Raw genomic sequence first — 17,073 nt, forward strand, 5'->3', positions numbered from 1 at the left:
GCTCCAGCCGCGCGCGGAAAAAGAGAGAGAAGGGGCGTGGCTTGGACGGGGCGCGCTTGCGCCGTCGACGCCCGCGGTTCGGGCGCGGCGGCCGCGTGACGCCATAAAGCTCCGCGGGAGGAGGAAGACACCATAAGAGCGCGACAACCCGGAAGCGCCTGGGCGCCGCCATATTGCGCGAAGCGCTTTCCAGGCTCCGGGCAGGAAGAAGAAGAAGAAGAAGAGGAGGAGGAGGAGGAGGAGGAGGAGGAAGAGGAAGGAGGAGGAGAAGAGGAAGGAGGAGAGGAGGGGACGCCTCCCCCTCAGCTCCCCGCAGGCCCAGCCATGTCCGAGACCTACGGTAAAGAGGCGAGGGAGAGAGGAAAGAGGGTCGGGGGGGGGTCTTTCCTGAATAGGTGAGGGGGTTCAAAGGAGGGGGCTTGAGGGGGAAGCCGGACCAGGGTGAGCCTGGGGGGGGGGGATAAGTTGGGAGTGGGGGGGGGAGTAAGGCGGATGTTGTCCCTATTGTCATTTTCCAAAATAAGTTTATTTAAATCATCACTTAGATTGTGATGGGGGTTTTTTCCCCCGGGGGGTGGGGTCTGTCTTGTGGTGAGGATGGGTTGTGTGTGTGTGGAGAAGCCCCCACTCGTGTGCTACCTCAAAGGGGCTTTTTATGGAGGGGAGGGCGCCGCTTGCCTCCTGGGCGTGTTTTTAATTGGGGGGGGGGGGGTTCTATTGGGTTCAGCAGGGGCGGAGGGTGGATTTTTTTTTTGGGGGGGGCTGTGTGTGTCTTGGCCTCCCTTCTGCGGAAGGGAGCTATATCTGTGAGGCAGGCAAGGCCAAGGGGCGTGGGGGGGGCTCCTTCTGAGCTTAGGGATAAGGCGAGGTGTGTGTGGAGGGTGTCGCTGGTTTAGTTTTGTCTCTTTCGCGATGTGTTTTTGTGTTCCCGTTCTGCGTTCCTGTTTTGAAAACCGCCCCGTGGTTAAAGAGAGGCAAACGCACCTAATAAATTATTATTATTATTATTATTGCCGGAGCAGCTGCTGGGATCTCTACTAGGACAGTGGGTGGGGGGGGTCCATGAGGGGAATATTGTTTTTTTTAAAATAAAATAAAATGAATTTTACACCTTTTGCATATTCATAGTCTAAACTGGTCTGTGAACTTTGGGTGGAGGGAGGTATATGAATTCAATAAATAATAATATTTGGGGGAGGGGGGGCTTATCTTGGGCATGTTGGGGGTTAAAATGTTGTGGGTGCCAACAGCTGTTGTGGCCTGAGCTGACGGGAGTTATAGGGCGAAGCATCAAGGAGGGCGCCAGGTTGAGGTAGGCGATGAAGGGCCATAGCTCAGTGGTACAGAGCAGCTGCTTTGCGTGCAGCTCCTGGCAGGGCTGAGAAGGACTCCCTCCCTGCCAGTCAGTGTAGACAATACTGAGCTACATGGACCAATGGACCAATGAGCCTGACTCGGTTCAAGGCAATTTCCTGTGTTTTCCTAAGGCTGGCTTAGAGATTCTTGTGTCCGAGTCCCTTGTCAACCTGGCAGGATAACCTTGCAGTTTCCATACCTGCCACCCCAAAGTGATTCTCTTTGCACCTCCCTCCAACCCTCTTCCAAGAAGGTTGCCCAGTGACTTGCCCAGGCACCCAGAAGATGGGCTGGGTCACAGCCAAGAAACAAACCTGAGCAAGACTCCCTTTACGTGGAAGAAGGAGCAAGCTTGCTCTCTGCTGCTTGGCAGGGTAGGATCCGAACCAATGGATTCGACTTACAAGAAAGTAGATTGCGACTCAACATTAGGAAGAACTTCCTGAGGGTGGGAGCTGTTCAACGGAGGATTGGACACCCTTGGGAGGTGGTGGACTTGCCTTCCTTGGAGATTTTAAAGCAGAGGTTGGACCTGCGTTGCAAGGGGTTGGACTAGATGACCTTTGGGTGCTTCTTCTGACTCTACGATTCAGAAGTGAACGTATTTTTTTTTTTTTTTGCATTGCAGCTCAGCAGAATCGCTGCCTGTCTTTGTTTTCCTGTTCTCAGAACATGACTGTTGTGAACAGAACTGCAAGTGACACTGGCTGGGCTGGTTGGAGCACATTTGTCTCTCCTAGCCTCCCCTGCGCTCCCTAAATTGAGGGAAGCGGGAAGAGGTGGCTGAGGGTGTAATTATGCCCTTTTTCTTATTTGAAATCCTTCACCTCCCCAGTAATGACCCTCATTATGTTCCATTAAGGAGGCTTAGGTCCCTTTTCTTCCATGCAGCCCACAGAAGTCGCACATCCTGGAAAAAATAACAAACCCCGCTGGGGAAAGAAGCAGCGGCAGCCCACATCACAGCCCTAATTATGATACCCTTACTACCTGCATGGCAGGTGAGCAAGATCCAGCAGCAGCATAAACGCCCCGTGACAGACAACGGGGTTAGCTGCCCACCTGGCTTTTCAAAGTAAATTGAAGGTTCTTGGAGCGGAAATGCCTTTTTCTTTTTGCAAAAGTGGTCAGTGCACGGCTGAAACTGGGAATGCTGCAGGAATGTATGGCCTGGCCAAGAACTGGGGATTACGTGTCGTTTAAACACTAACTCATGACAGTTTCTGACCAGACGAATTCAATGTCTGACGGCAGGAGAGTGGAGCAGTCTCCCTCGGAAGGTGGCGGTGGTGGATTCTCCTTCAATGGAAGTTCCTAAGTGGCCATCTGTTGGGGATTCTTTAGCTGTGATTCCTGCATTGCAGGGGGTTGGACTAGATGGCCCTCGGGGGTCCCTTCCAGCTCGACAGCTCGACAATTCTAGAGCTCCACCTTTCTAGAGTCGAGAGATCGATTGGGTATCTGGTTAACTTTTTATTCGGGAACAGGTCCCCCTACACCCCTGAAAATGTGGCCTGTTTTGCCTTTGGAGTGGCAATTTTAAGGATAAAATTTTGCGGGAATTATAAGTTAAATCCTTCAAGGGAGCAGACTCTCATCCAGGCATAGGCAACCTCGGCCCTCCAGATATTTTGGGACTACAATTCCCATCACCCATCACCCCTGACCACTGGTCCTGTTAGCTAGGGATCATTGGAGTTGTAATCCCAAAACATCTGGAGGGCTGAGGTTGCCTATGCCTCCTCTTATCTGACCAAATGTGTGCTTTTAATAATTATTTTACCTGTATAATGTATTTTATTCTTTTTTATGTATTTTGTTTTGTGGTGGCTTTGGCTACACAGATAAATAATAGCTGTAATTCATAACTGTCTGTGGGGTTTCCAAACCCTTCGTTGGGAAGCCAGTGCTAATTATACCTCTTAGTTTTGTAACCCTTAAGTGAACAAATAAAACCCAGTTGAGGGCTGTAAAAAACAGTCCCTTTAAATGTGTGGGAGGGGGTCCCTCCCTCCCCATACATGGGGGTATCTGCCCTGACTAATGCAGTACCTGAAGAGGTTCTATCGGCAGCTGTGAAAATGCTGTTTGCTGTGTTTGCCTTTTCAGACCTGAGCCCCCTTGTCTGGTGTCTGGGTGGGAAACAGTGGGCATGGCAGATATAAGTGTGCACAAATGTTCATAATCGCTGCCTCTGCATGATGTTGGGGCAGGGTGTTCGAATTGCCCAGGTGCCGGAACGAAAAAAAATAACTTAATTGCTGCTTCTGAAAGCTGCCCCAGAGTCCCGCTTCTGAATCCTTCAGGGACTAGTGTGCGAATGGAAATATGAAGTAGTTGATGAGAGCTTGAGAAACTGGGCCCGCCTCGATGTGGAACGTGGAGCAAGAATTCTGAGCCCCTTCAGATTGCAGAGCTGTAGCTGTGTCAGTTCTCCCGCAGCAAAAACAGGGCAAGAGTTCTTCGGGGCTTCCAAGTTTCCCCTGCTTTTTTCAGCAAGAACGCCCCGAGTCCCGGCTGCTGGGGGTCAGGAGTGCAAGAGGAATGTGCTGCCCATGATGCAGCATATAAAGACCGATGGCTGAGGATCATTGAAAGGAAAAATGTAATTCACTCTCTGCAAGGCTCTTCCTGTCAGATGGAGCTGAATGTTCTTTGCAGCCCAGCTGGAGAGGACAGCGTTTTCCTCCACAGGTGAAAACTGAAAAATTATAATATCGTGGAAAGGTTCATTTCTTTCAGTAATTCAGCTTAAAAGGTGAAACTAATATATGAGATGGACTCATGACATGCAAAGCGAGATATGTCAAGCCTTTATTTGTTATAATTGTGACGGTTATGGCGTACAGCTGACGAAAACCCCAAATTAACAATTACAGGTAGGTAGCCGTGTTGGTCTGCCATAGTCAAAACAAAATAAAATAAAAAATTCCTTCCAGTAGCACCTTAGAGACCAACTAAGTTTGTTCTTGGTAAGTGTGCATGCACACGAAAGCTCATACCAAATTAACTATTTCAACTTTGGGGTTCTCATCAGCTGCATGCCATATTCATCACAATTATAACAAATAAAGGCTTGACATATCTCGCTTTGCATGTCATGAGTCTATCTCATATATTAAACTCCAGTAGCTAATGAAAACAATTGCTTACATAAATGGACTTTTCCACGATATTCTAATTTTTCGCGTTTCACCTGTATTCTGGCCACTGCCTCACCTCCGACAGCTGTGCAACATCAGCTCCCAACATATTTTCCTAGTAAACAGAGGAGGAAGGCAAAAGGGGAGAGTTAATCTTGGGCTGGGGCTAGCAGCTCTTATCTTAAGCAGTGAAGGTGTTGATTTTTCCTGGGAGTGGCTGTGAAGTCCAATGGTTGCAGAGTGAGACAAAATAGACTCCTGCCTCACAAATGGGGCCTGTGAATTCCTGATTGCTTCTGTGGCTACCATGCGATGCTGCAGTAGTCTCTGTATCACTGGACGTGGGAGGCCTCTGTTGTTGTGTGAGAGGAGGAGGATCGGTGTCCTGCCATTTTGTCTACCAACTACCTTGGTCTTCTTTGCTAGTAAAGGTAAAGGGACCCCTGACTGTTAGGTCCAGTCGCTGATGACTCTGGGGTTGCTTTACTGGCCGAGGGAGCTGGCGTACAGCTTCCGGGTCATGTGGCCAGCATGACTAAGCCGCTTCTGGCGAACCAAAACAGTGCACGGGACAGCTGTTTACCTTCCCTCCGGAGCGGTACCTATTTATCTACTTGCACTTTGACGTGCTTTCGAACTGCTAGGTGGGCAGGAGCAGGGACCGAGCAACAGGAGCTCACTCCGTCGCTCCGTCGCGGGGATTCGAACTGCCGACCTTCTGATCGGCAAGCCCTAGGCTCTGTGGTTTAACCCACAGCGCCACCCGCTAATCTCCTAAGCGTCCTGGCCAGGTCTTTCCCAACCTACATACATTTTTGAGTCTGTTATTGCCAGGGCACTCTCACTCTCTCTTGTTCTCCTTCCAGATTTCCTCTTCAAATTCTTGGTGATTGGAAGTGCTGGAACAGGGAAGTCCTGCCTCCTCCACCAGTTCATAGAGAACAAATGTAAGTTTATTTCGTGTGTCGCCGTCTTTGCGTCCCACCTTTCTCGGCGTGCGCCAGTTCGCCAAGGGGTTGGAAGCAAAAAGCCGGTATAACGAAAACAACTTTAAATGCCAAATTAAAATGACAGAAACAACAAAGCTAGCTCTGCAAATCGGGTTAAAAATGCACAGTGGAATAACACTTGAGAACATAAAAAGGACCTGCTGGATCAGGCCAATGACTCATCTTGTCCAGCCTCCTCTTCTCACAGCGACCAACCAGTTGCCTCTTTTGGGAACCAGCAGGCAGGATCCGAGCACAAGAGCAGCCCTCTCCCCTCCTGTGGTTTCTAGCAACTGGTAATGAGATTTTTTTTTTTTAAGGATATGATAGAAAGTGCCTGAAAAACAGGAGACGGTGGCTGTAAATCTTCTCAGAAAAATGCCACTCTATTTTTTTTATTTATTACTGCCCTGCATTTTATCGGAGCGCAAGGCAGATTGATGGAATGGGTGTGTTTTCTCCCTCCACCACGCAGAGAGATGTTGACAGGGCTGTTTGTAGCTTCCGAGCACTTAAGGCTGGCTAAAAGATGTGAACAGTGAGTCAGAGATGGAAGGTAGAGATCCCCGCCATTTCCTTCCTGTGTTGCAAAAGGCTGCAGAGGAGCAACCTAGAGGCCTCTCTTTCCTCCCATCGCCAGCCTTGTGCCCTGCACCTGAATCTGACGCCTCTCTTTTCCCTCACCCTGACCATATGAGCCGCCTTTTCTGCTGTCCCCTCTACCCCAAATCTGTTCAGCTGAAAGAGGAGAGGCGGGCACCGTTCTCTCCAGGGGTTGGGGACAGGTAACTTCTGAATTGCAGTGTTTTACATGAGATGCTAGAAGTTTTATGAAGTTCTTCAGTCTTCCTGTGGCTGCGCCTTCCTGCCCATTGCTCATTCCATCCCCCCCCTCTGCACTTTTACAGTCAAGCAGGATTCCAACCACACAATAGGGGTGGAATTTGGATCAAAGGTTGTGAACGTTGGTGGCAAAACAGTCAAGCTGCAGATCTGGGACACGGCTGGACAAGAGCGTTTTAGGTAAGGAGCAGGATTCTCCGTGGGACTCGGAGGGGGTCTCCATCCTCATTTTGCAGCTTGGCAAGCTGTCGGGTGTCCAGATCTCTGGGGATTGAAATTTGAAATACTCACGCAAGTGCGCATCGCAGGATTTTCAGTCCCGTTGCTCATGAAGCTGCATGGTCATCAATCTGCCAACGACCGGTGGTATTGATCTCTTTGCCACACCTCCGACAATAATAGTAATAATGTTATTATTTATGTGCCACCCATCTGACTGGGTTGCTCCAGCCACTCTGGGCAGCTTCCAACAAAACATTAAAACACAAAAAACACCTGGCCATTGCATTTTGTACCTGCCGAGGCTTTGTAGTCCTCAAGGGCAGCCCCATGTAGAGTGCACTGCAGTGATGCAGCCTGGAAGCTTCCGGAGCGTGGAGTCCAGGGGTCAAGCCACCTTTGTCAAAAGGGGCTGCGGCCGGCGAACCAGCTTGCCAGGCTTCAGTGTCCCTTCCAGTTCTGCTGCACCCCTGAGTGCAGGATACAAAGCCCACCCACTTTGAATAGAAGCTCAAGGCCTGTATGGATGAGCAGTGGGGGTTGGGTGGGCGGGCAGGGGGACGCTCTGTGTCTTGAGAGGGGGCTTCTGTGGGCTTCTAATCGGCACAGCATTTTTGCTCAGAAGCAAGCGCCTCTCCCGCCCCCCCGGAAGTCCCTACAGCATCACTGCGTAAAAACCGCATGCCTGCACCCTGCCGCCTTTCAGCCCCATCTGAGACCTTCAACTTCTTTCTCCCTAGGTCGGTAACAAGAAGTTATTACCGGGGTGCAGCCGGGGCGCTCCTGGTCTACGACATCACCAGGTACGTCTCTGCAGTGGCCTTCCTTTCTGACTGTCCCCCCGCAGCCATTCAGGGAGTTTCACTGCCGAGTGGGGATTCGAACCCTGGTCTCTCCCAGGTCCTAGGCCTCATTTACCGTATTTTTCGCTCCATAAGACACACTTTTTCCTCCTAAAAGGTAAGGGGAAATATCTGTGCGTCTTATGGAGTGGATGGTGGTCCCTGGAGCTGAATTGCCCAGGGGCCAAAAGAGGATCATGCTTTTTATTTTACAAAGAGAAAAGGGGGTGTTGAAAGGAACCCGCTCAGCAGCTGATCAGCAAGAGATCGGGAGAGAGATAAGAATCCTGGCTCCCTTTCAGCCCGGCCCCCTTGCCCAGGCCTCCATTTTTTAATGTGCTGCAGAGGGAGGTTGTTTGTTTCCCCAGCGACATGTGACTGGCTGATTAGATTACCTGTCTGGAAACTGTAGAAAAGGCTCCCTTTCCTTTAGAAGCTGCAGAAATGTGAGTTGAACCCCATAAAAATGGGGCTTTTCCTCTTTGCTTTTTCCCCTTTGCAAAAGGAGCTTTGCTTTTACCCCTTTGCAAAAAAGCTGCAAAACTTTTAGCTGATCCTCAAAAAAACCAGGGCTTTTCCCTTTGCAAAAAAAGCTGCAAAACTTTTAGTTGATCCTCAAAAAAACAGGGCTTTTCCCTTTGCAAAAAAGCTGCAAAACTTTTAGCTGATCCTCAAAAAAAACCAGGGCTTTTAGAGGAGGAAAACCAGAAAAATAATTTTTTTTCTTGTTTCCTCCTCTAAAAACGAGGTGCGCCCTATGGTCCAGTGCACCCTATGGAGCGAAAAATACGGTAATCCCCATAGCAACCCTGGGGGATGCTGAGAGCGGCAGTGGCTGACCCACGGTCTCCCCCCTGGTGAGCTCTGTCAGGCCCTAGTCTGACGCACTAACCACTCAGGGCTCTCTTTTTCCTCCTGCCTGCCTGATGGGTGCACTTCTCTCTACCCCCCCCAACCCAATTTTGGTCCCGTATCGCAGCAGAGAGACGTACAATGCTTTGACCAACTGGCTGACGGACGCCCGGACTCTGGCCAGCCCCAACATAGTCATCATTCTTTGCGGCAACAAGAAGGACCTGGATGCTGACCGGGAAGTCACGTTTCTGGAAGCGTCTCGTTTTGCTCAGGAGAACGGTAACATCTGCAGGGGGTGCCGGCGGGGTGCTGGGGGGGGGAGGGCCAAAATTGACAGATCCATGGAGGAAACGGAAAATCCCAGGTGTGGAACTGCCCAGGCACCTGGCCCTTGGGGATAAGCCCACTGGTTTCTGCGGAGTTAAATAAAAGAAGTCCAGCCACTGGAGCAAAGGACAAGACAGGGTTTATTGTGCAATAGGTTACAGTCAAAACTGCACACCCAGAGCAGCGTTACAAGAACTTTTAAAAACTCCTATCATATCCCAGAATACAGTTTGGAAACATCATCACTACATCACGAAAGGCAAGATTAACATATAGGAAAAACAAGATTAACATATGGGGAAAACAGAGCAGTATCAGGAAGATAGCCCTGAGCAGATGTGAATGGGTGTTAAGTATTGGCAAGGATACCTTGAGCACTTATCTGGGAGAGAACAATGGGATTCTGGTTGAGGGATATTAGCCCAGTGGCTTCCTGAAGCACCCAGAGATTACCTGCTGCTGAGGCATTTCCCTGTGTATGTGGTCTCTCGCCTACTGGATCATGGCAGAGAGATGGGTCCCCTTAAGGGCATCACTCCATACCCCAAATGAGTTTACTCGGGAGGAGACTTTGCTTAGGTGACACCCCCTTCCCCCATAATTTCCGTAACAGGAGGTAGCTATGCTTCTGAATCCCAGTTGCTGGAAACTGCAGGAGGGGAGAGGGCTTGTGTTCAAATCCTGATCGCGGGCTTCCCATTGGAGCATCTTATTAGGTTAGTGCGAGAAAAGGATGCCGGACTAGCCGAGCCCTTGGCCTGATACAGCAGCTAGGCTCTTCTTTGGTGCTTATGGAACCTCCAGGTCCAGAGGCAGTCTATCTGGGTTCTTTAGGGATATTTGGCCACCGTGAGAGCAGGATGCCGGACCAGGCAAGCCATTAGCCTGATCCAGCAGACTCTTTTCTTGTTCTTAGCTTGCAAGTGATTCCTCCCCTTCCTCCCCTTCCCCTCCTCACCTCCAGTTGCAGCTGCTTGTTTAGGGCGTACCTTGCTGAGGTGCTGCTGCTGCTGCGCTTCCTTCCTGTACCGCCTTCGTGGTTGCACCACCAAGGACAGAGGTTGGGGCGGCCGGCTGAGCTGTGCCTGGCAGGGAGCTGCTGAAGTGCCGCCACAGGGTGGCTCTGGGGCTGCCTCTCTCTGGGCTTGCAAAAGGCAGCTCAGCCGCTAGATTCCTGCACCCTCTCGGCTTGTTAATGAGTAATGGCATTTTGTGACTCCTCCTGTTGCTAACTCTTGAGACGAGGAGGGTGGGGGAAGACCAGAATCCGGGAGACCTGCAGTTTTTAATTCAGTTTTTTTTGGGGGGGGGAGCCCCGGTCCTTTTTGCTTTTATCTTCCCTAGGAAATCCACCCCCCCTCCCGGATTTGGGCGAGGAGGGGCTGCCTCCTCCTCACACCTCTTCTGCTTCATCTTCCAAGGCTGGGCAAAATTTATCACCTTTATCCCGTGTCTGTTTTCCTTTAACCTGGCAGAGTTAATGTTTCTCGAGACCAGCGCCTTGACCGGGGAGAATGTAGAGGAAGCTTTCCTGAAATGTGCACGGACCATATTGAACAAAATTGAATCAGGTACCTCGGGGGGGTTTCTTTTCCCGGCCCGACTCCAAACGAAAATGAACATTGGGCGAAAATGGCTGTGATTTCCTAGGGGGTCATTTGTCTCTCTCTCTCTCTCCCCTTTGGTTATTTTTAAAATTATCATTAGCATATTTTTTATTTATAACAACAAAGTACGATGGCAAATGTCACATAAAATAAAAATAGAAAGTGTTACGGAAAAATTCCGGGGTGAGAGACTACTCAACAGCCCAGCTCATCGGAGTGCAAGTCCTCCGCAGGTTTTATGCAGTCAGTAAAAGAAGGAAGCTCCAGCCAAGTAATTTGGAGCAAAACCGCAGTCAGTAGACCACGATCTTTATTGTTGTTGTGCAGCAGGTTCCCACACGGAGTAAGACCCCGAACATAGGATATAAGCTCTTTTAAGACCTTCCTTCCCTTCCTATACAGTCATACCTCTAGTTACGATAGCTGCGGGTTGTGTTCGTCACGGGATATGAATGCACTGAATCCGGAAGTACTAGAACGGGTTACTTCCGGGTCTGGCGGTTCGCGCATGCGCAGAAGTGCCGAATCACGCCGCGCACTTGCGCAGACGCGGCGCTTCATGTTGCGTTCTGCTCAAGTTGCGAACGGGGCTCCGGAATGGATCCTGTTCCGGTGACCCGGAAACTGCAATTAATCCAGAATGCGGCAGCCAGACTGGTGACTGGGAGTGGCCGCCGGGACCACATAACACCGGTCCTGAGAGATCTGCATTGGCTCCCAGTACGTTTCCGAGCACAATTCAAAGTGTTGGTGTTGACCTTGAAAGCCCTAAACGGCCTCGGTCCTGTATACCTGAAGGAGCGTCTCCACCCCCATCGTCCAGCCTGGACGCTGAGATCTAGCGCCGAGGGCCTTCTGGCAGTTCCCTCACTGCGAGAAGCAAAGCTACAGGGAACCAGGCAGAGGGCCTTCTCGGTAGTGGTGCCCGTCCTGTGGAACGCCCTCCCATCAGGGGTCAGAGAGATAAACAACTACCTGTCATTTAGAAAATACCTGAAGGCAGCCCTGTTTAGGGAAGTTTTTAATCTGTGACATTTTAATGTATTTTAACATTTGTTGGAAGCCGCCCAGGGTGGCTGGGGTACAAATAATAAATTATTATTAATATTATTAACCAGAGATACCACCGTAATACCTTTCCAGAAGCAGCATTGATACATCACTGATACATCATCAACATGTCACAAAGAAGGAGGGTGATATTGAGGTTCATCAATATTCATCAAAGTTCATCAACCTGCCCCCCCCCCCCCGTTCATGGCTTTCACAGAAATGCATATCTGTCTAGAGCTAAACATATAGGAACAGAATTCCCCTACCAAAATTGAACACAATAAATTAATATTGCAAAGTTCCAAGTAACACAAATTCTTCAGTGCCTCATGAAAAGGCTCCATTTCTTAATTAAGAAATCGTCTCTCTCTCTCCCCCCCCCATCTGCTTCTCACCATCTGTGTGAGCTTCACAGTGCATTTTGTGTCCCAGATTTTAGTTCCCTTGTTCTCTCATGGCTGGTGTTGTCATATCCCCCCCCCCCATTCTGTCAAATAATAATTCTGACATATGTTGCATTAGTTCCCTGTCCTCTTCATATACAGTTCCTTTAATATACTGAAATAGGAAAATTCGAGGATCCATGTAGAGCATAGCCAGTTATTGCTTCCATTTCCACTGCTAGATCTTCCCGGAATTTCCTGATTTTGGGGACACATCCAGAATGTACGTCGTATCTCAGAATTCGCCACTTTACACCTCTGGCAAGGCATTACTGTTCCATTAATCCAGTAAAGGCATTGAGGCACCATGTTAGGCACCAATGGAAAAGAAACTTGTAGAAACTTTATTTTAAGGTTGCACTAGCCGTTTGCTTGCAGAGCTGCATGCCAAATCCAATTCCAACCGTCTGACGGAATGTCCAAAATCCCCTTCCCTGCTACGTTGGTACTAATTCCTTGCAAGATCTGCCATAGATGTAAAAGAATTTCATGGGGGTTCACCTTAGATGGAACCCACTGTAGCTTGTATTCATAAGGCCTTTGGGGCACCTGGAGATGGGGCTGGGGGCTCAATGGAGGCTTCCGGCCTGCCTTTCAGGGTCCCCACAGGCGCATAGTTGGGGATTCCTTCGAGAGGAGGGGCAGGTGGGTGACTTGGTCGCTCTTGACAGGTCTCCTGCAGCTGCAGGGAGTGTTGGGTGCCAGAAGGCACAGAGAAGGTTGCCTCTCTCAGCTTGGGCTCCTGTCAGATCGTCATTGGTTGCTCATGAGTAATCAGCCAGAAGCCGAACTTCTTAACAACTAAGTTCTTTATTGTGCAGATATTTACAGTGGAGCTCAAATAAAAACGTCCATCTCATCCCTCAGCAGAGTCCGGGAATGACCGTTTCCGGTTCTTGGTCCAGCACAGAAGGCGCGGGATTCTAAACCCCCGCCTCCCCCTTCCACGTCCTTCCTCCCGTTGTTGCGATCGGAGCGCGGGAAAAGGTCCCTGTTCCCCACTTCCTGCTTGGTGTTGAGGCTCTGATCCTGACACAGCCCCTGTCCCGACTCCCTGCTTCCATCTCCCCCTCCCCTCTGGAGGAGTGGTCTCCTCCTCCAGAGGAGGAGGATGACGAACTGCGGAGAGGGGGAGGTGGGTCCCTGTACCGCAACGGATCTGGGAAAGCTACCTGTCGGGGTGAGGGGGGTTTCCTGACAGCTGCCGAGTGTGCAGGGATCCCTCCCGACACCGGCATGGAAGGCGCTTCCTTGCGGCACGCAGAGCCGAGAACCGGCCATGCCGGAGGAGGAGTTTTATCAGGACCAAACTCGCATCAATCAGACTGGAAGCAAAGCAGCTCCACTGCAGGGCTTTCAGGCTGTTTAGAATCGGAGAATGGTAGGATTGGAAGGAGGGACCCCAGGGGTCATCTAGTCCAGCCCCCTGGATAGCAGCAATCGCTGCTTTACCAATGCAGACATTTGGGTTTTTTTTTTTTTTTGAGCTTCAGATAGGAGTGGCCCTGCAGAGCCAGGGCTTGGATTCTGTTTCCAAGCCATGGCACAGTACCTGGATTCCCTTAGTCCCGTCTCCGCCAGGCAACCAGGGCCTTTGATGTGCAGCCTTTCAGTTAGGAGAGAAGCACATCCTTCGGCTTCCTGCCTGTTCCGGAAGTGCAAAAAAGCATTGTCTGGGGAGAAGCGCTTGGGAATCGGGAATGGTCTGGCTGCGGAAGGGCAGTCGCTACAACCTGCCCCCGAATTGCCCCGGTGACTCTGCCTTTTTCTCTCTCCCCCCCCCCCCGCCCTCCCCACACCCTGCCAGGTGAACTTGACCCGGAGAGGATGGGCTCAGGCATCCAGTACGGGGACGCTTCCCTGCGACAGCTGCGGCAACCGCGAGGGACCCAAACACAGACCCGGCAGCAATGCAACTGTTAGAGCCGGCGCCAGAGCATGCCTGGAAAACTGCCTTGCAAGGTAAGCTGGGAGGGAGGGGGGGGGTTGTGGAGGGAGCCCCACCGCAGATGCTCCTGTCCAGGGTGGGGGTGGAGTGCTCTGACCGTGTCCCAAGGGTGGCGGAAGTGGGCCCGGACCCTTAAGTTTGGGGTAGGGTGTGGGGAGTCCCTCCCTCCGATGTCCCCGCTTCTCCGCAATTGCGCATGGCATGGTGAAAGCGGAGACGGAAAAGTCTTTCTCCCTGCCACTCGCGGACATCGGGTGAAGGCGAATGCGGGAAGATTCAGGACATCTGGAAGTTGTCATTCATGTGGTTGAACTGTGGAACTCACTGCCACAGGAGGAAATAAAGGTCAGCTACCTCGATGGCCTGAAAAGAGGAGGAGGAGAGGGCTATCGATGGCTCTGCTCTGCCTCCATAGTAGGGGTTTGGACTGGATGGCCCTTGTGGTCTCTTCCAATTCTATGATTCTGCGTCCCAGTTGCTGGAAACTGCAAGAGAAGGGAGAGGGCGCTTGTGCTCTGATCCTGCTTGCGGGATTCCCATTGGGGGCATCTGGTTAGCCTCTCTTGAGAACTGGATGCCGGACTAGACGGGCCACAGGCCTGATCCTGCATTCCGGCTCTTGTTCAGTCCTTATGGAACCTCCAGGCCCGGAGGCAGTCTTATCGCCATTCCTAGGCTCTTAGGGGTATTTGGCCGCAGTGAGAGCCCAGACGCTAGACTACGTGGCACCCCTTTGGCCTGATCCAGCGGGGCCCTATGTTAATGAGGCACCTGTTGGCTGCAGAGAGGAAACTGAGGCAGGCGACTTAGCAGCCAGGCCCTGGAGTGAAGCATGGGAAGAGGAGGTGCCTTCTTTCCTGGCGGCTGCTGTTCCCTGAGCTGCTTCTCTCCCCCCCCCTTTCTTGTCTCTCAGTGCTGGGACTCTGCCTGCTTTGGACCCAGAGCCGTACGAAGCACTGCCACCACCGCCTCCTCCTCTTCTGCTCCTCCCCGGGACGACCTGCCCCGTTGGCCTCCTCGCTCTCCCAAGCCTTCGCCCTCCATCTCTGCGCTGCTGCTGCTGCCGCCGCCTCCTTCCTCCATCTCCCTCCCCGGAAAGAAGCTTTGCAGGCGGGCATCGTGCGGGAGGAGACTCTGGCGCCGGTTGGTTGCTTCTCCCTGGCACCGGCCGAGAGCCCCCCCCCACTCCTCCTGGCCACCCCCGTGACTCTTGGTGGCTTTGAGGTCAGTGGGCTCCGTGCTGAGGAGGAGGAGGAAGGGGAGCTACGAGAGAGTCCGAGAAGTGGGGTGTTGGTGTCACTTTGGAGATATTTAACTTGCCTTCCCCCCCCACCTCCCTCCAAGTGAATTTTAACACCCCCCCCCCCGCCCTTTTGAGGAGAATTCGGCCTGGTTGGAGGCGTTTTGCCGGGGCAGAGCGGGGCCCCGCCCCCTCTGCGATTCCTTCATAGGAATATTCTGCCTGGGGAGCCAAACCAGACAGACCCTCTTCCTGAGCAGCCTCTATGGGGCTCCCCTCCCTGTGGGTGGGACCCAGCTTGAATTTGCACGTCCGTGGGTGTGTATTCCTCTCTCTGCTTCGTGCCCGTTGGAGGGGGCGCCTTCTGTTTCCCCCAAAGCCATGGATTCCTTTGCAGGCCCTCCCCTTGCCCTCCGGGGCTAGGTGGGGGGGGGCGCCCTTGACTGCACAACTCGCCTGTCCCCATCACTTTGCGCGTGAGAAATGTCCTTCCTTGGGGATGTGTGTGTGTGTGTGTGTTTTGCACAAGCGTCGCTCTCTCCTCTGGATGGCCTTTCCGTCGGTCTGAGCGAAGAGTCTGCAAAGAATGAGCCATAGCTTATGTGTTCAGGAACAACCCCCCTTGCAATGGGAAGCCAGCCGTGTGTGTGTGTGTGTGCGCCCCCTCCCCTCGCAGCTCCTACGACCCTCCCTTTGGGTTGTCGCCTGTGAGTGTTGCGAGAGGCTCCCGTGCTTCGAAACCTGTGACCAGGCACCGCTGCGAAATGCTTGCGAGATTTTCCGGCCCGGGAGCTGAAGGCGAGCCCCTTTCCTCTCCAGGAGCCCTCCCCTTTGACTCCCCCGCAAGGAGTTATTTGGGTCGCCCCTCCAGCAGAGCCCCCCTTCCTGCAGCTTCAGAAATAAACCCACTTCCCAAGCTCTTGTCCTCGAAACCCAGCAGAACTCTTGCACTTCCCAGGTCTCAGGCGGGATTGGATCTGGAAAAATGCTTTAGGGTAGGCGGGTGTCTGTTGCCTTTTGCAAGAAGGCCTAGGAGCCGAGTATCCCCCCCCCCCGTCTCTCTCCTTTGTAGTGTCGTGTGGTAGCCCACTTCATGGGGGATCCCTTCTCTGAAGACCTTTGCTTATGCTGGCCTGGGACTTCCCATCCCTCCTCTGCTGCTCCAGAGAGTCTTTCTCCGGTTGTCTCTCTTAACACCCTCGGGCGTTCTGAGTGTCATGGCAGCCTCCAGGCCCACCAGCGCAGCCAGCTCTCGACCAAACCAAGCCAAACCCAGCATGATAACTGGGGAGCCGGGTCTGGGGGCCTGTGCACAGGCCTTGCCTCTGAGCATGGCTGGAGTTCTGCCCCCTCTCCCTCTGCCTTGCCTTGCTTTACAGATACCTGACAACGGGTGGGGGAGCCGTTCCTTCTGCTGGAGTATCAGAGGCGCTTTGAGAGACACCCCCCCCCCCGGTTCCACATCCCCTCCATCAGCTGAGCAACTCATTCATTTTAAAAAGTCCCAAGAGGGGAGAAGGCAGGCAGGGGGGGAGGGTGTGCCAGTGAGAGAGAACTAGTTAGAATTTTCTTTTGCCTTTTATAAATACCCGCCCCCAAAAGGTATAATGCTTAACTCTGTTATTTATTACTTCTGTGTTGGGGTGGAAGCACCCCGTTGCTTCCTGGGGGTCCCGTCCTCTTTCTGCCCCCATCCCCAAATGCTTCCACACAAACAAATCTCTCTCTCCGTCTCCGATTCCAGGTAGCCCTCCCTCACGGTTTGCCCTGAGGTGGGCAGGGAGGGGGACACTGGCAGTGGGGGTGGCCCCCCTCCTTTTATCAATCAACGGTTATGAAAAAAATAGTTTATGGCCCAGATGTGCCGGTTGATTTCTCTCCAATTGCAAACATTCCCTCCAGTTTAAGGCTGTGAAACTTGATTTCTCCTACATAAAATGTTCTTTCGTTTTGTTTCCTTTTTCCAAAATTTGAGACTGGCGGTGCCTTCTTTCATTCATGAATGTGTGTGTTTGTGTGTGTGTGCGTTTGCTAGCCAAGCGGCAAAAGAGCCTGACGGAGTTAAGGAGCCGTCCCATTTGCAAAGAATTTCCACGATGTACAAAGTAAAAGCACGAAACATGGGTGGCCAGGCAAAGACCTAGGAACCCAGCCAGATGGGTTGGGACATAAATAATAACATTATTATACTGAGAACTGCACCTACCC

General features: G+C 51.9%; 1 protein-coding gene across 1 annotated transcript; it reads left to right on the forward strand.

The window, feature by feature from the left end:
- The first annotated feature begins 236 nt into the window (after nucleotides 1-236).
- RAB4B (RAB4B, member RAS oncogene family) lies at nucleotides 237-16,836 on the forward strand. Its single transcript, XM_033158533.1, has 8 exons — nucleotides 237-340; nucleotides 5,366-5,446; nucleotides 6,397-6,511; nucleotides 7,291-7,353; nucleotides 8,372-8,526; nucleotides 10,050-10,145; nucleotides 13,485-13,639; nucleotides 14,539-16,836. The coding sequence occupies exons 1-7, from the start codon at nucleotides 325-327 to the stop codon at nucleotides 13,598-13,600; spliced, it is 642 nt and encodes a 213-aa protein (XP_033014424.1). The 5' UTR covers nucleotides 237-324; the 3' UTR covers nucleotides 13,601-13,639; nucleotides 14,539-16,836.
- Nucleotides 16,837-17,073: the final 237 nt, after the last annotated feature.

Source organism: Lacerta agilis, chromosome 8 (genome assembly GCF_009819535.1).
Source record: "Lacerta agilis isolate rLacAgi1 chromosome 8, rLacAgi1.pri, whole genome shotgun sequence".
NCBI classification, from domain to species: Eukaryota; Metazoa; Chordata; class Lepidosauria; order Squamata; family Lacertidae; genus Lacerta; species Lacerta agilis.

What these genes read in the sequence shown, in the direction of transcription:
- RAB4B (XM_033158533.1), top strand. An exon ending in GCTGGACAAGAGCGTTTTAG is followed by an intron (nt 6,512 to 7,290) that starts GTAAGGAGCAGG and finishes CTTTCTCCCTAG; the next exon opens with GTCGGTAACAAGAAGTTATT. An exon ending in CTGGTCTACGACATCACCAG is followed by an intron (nt 7,354 to 8,371) that starts GTACGTCTCTGC and finishes CCCGTATCGCAG; the next exon opens with CAGAGAGACGTACAATGCTT.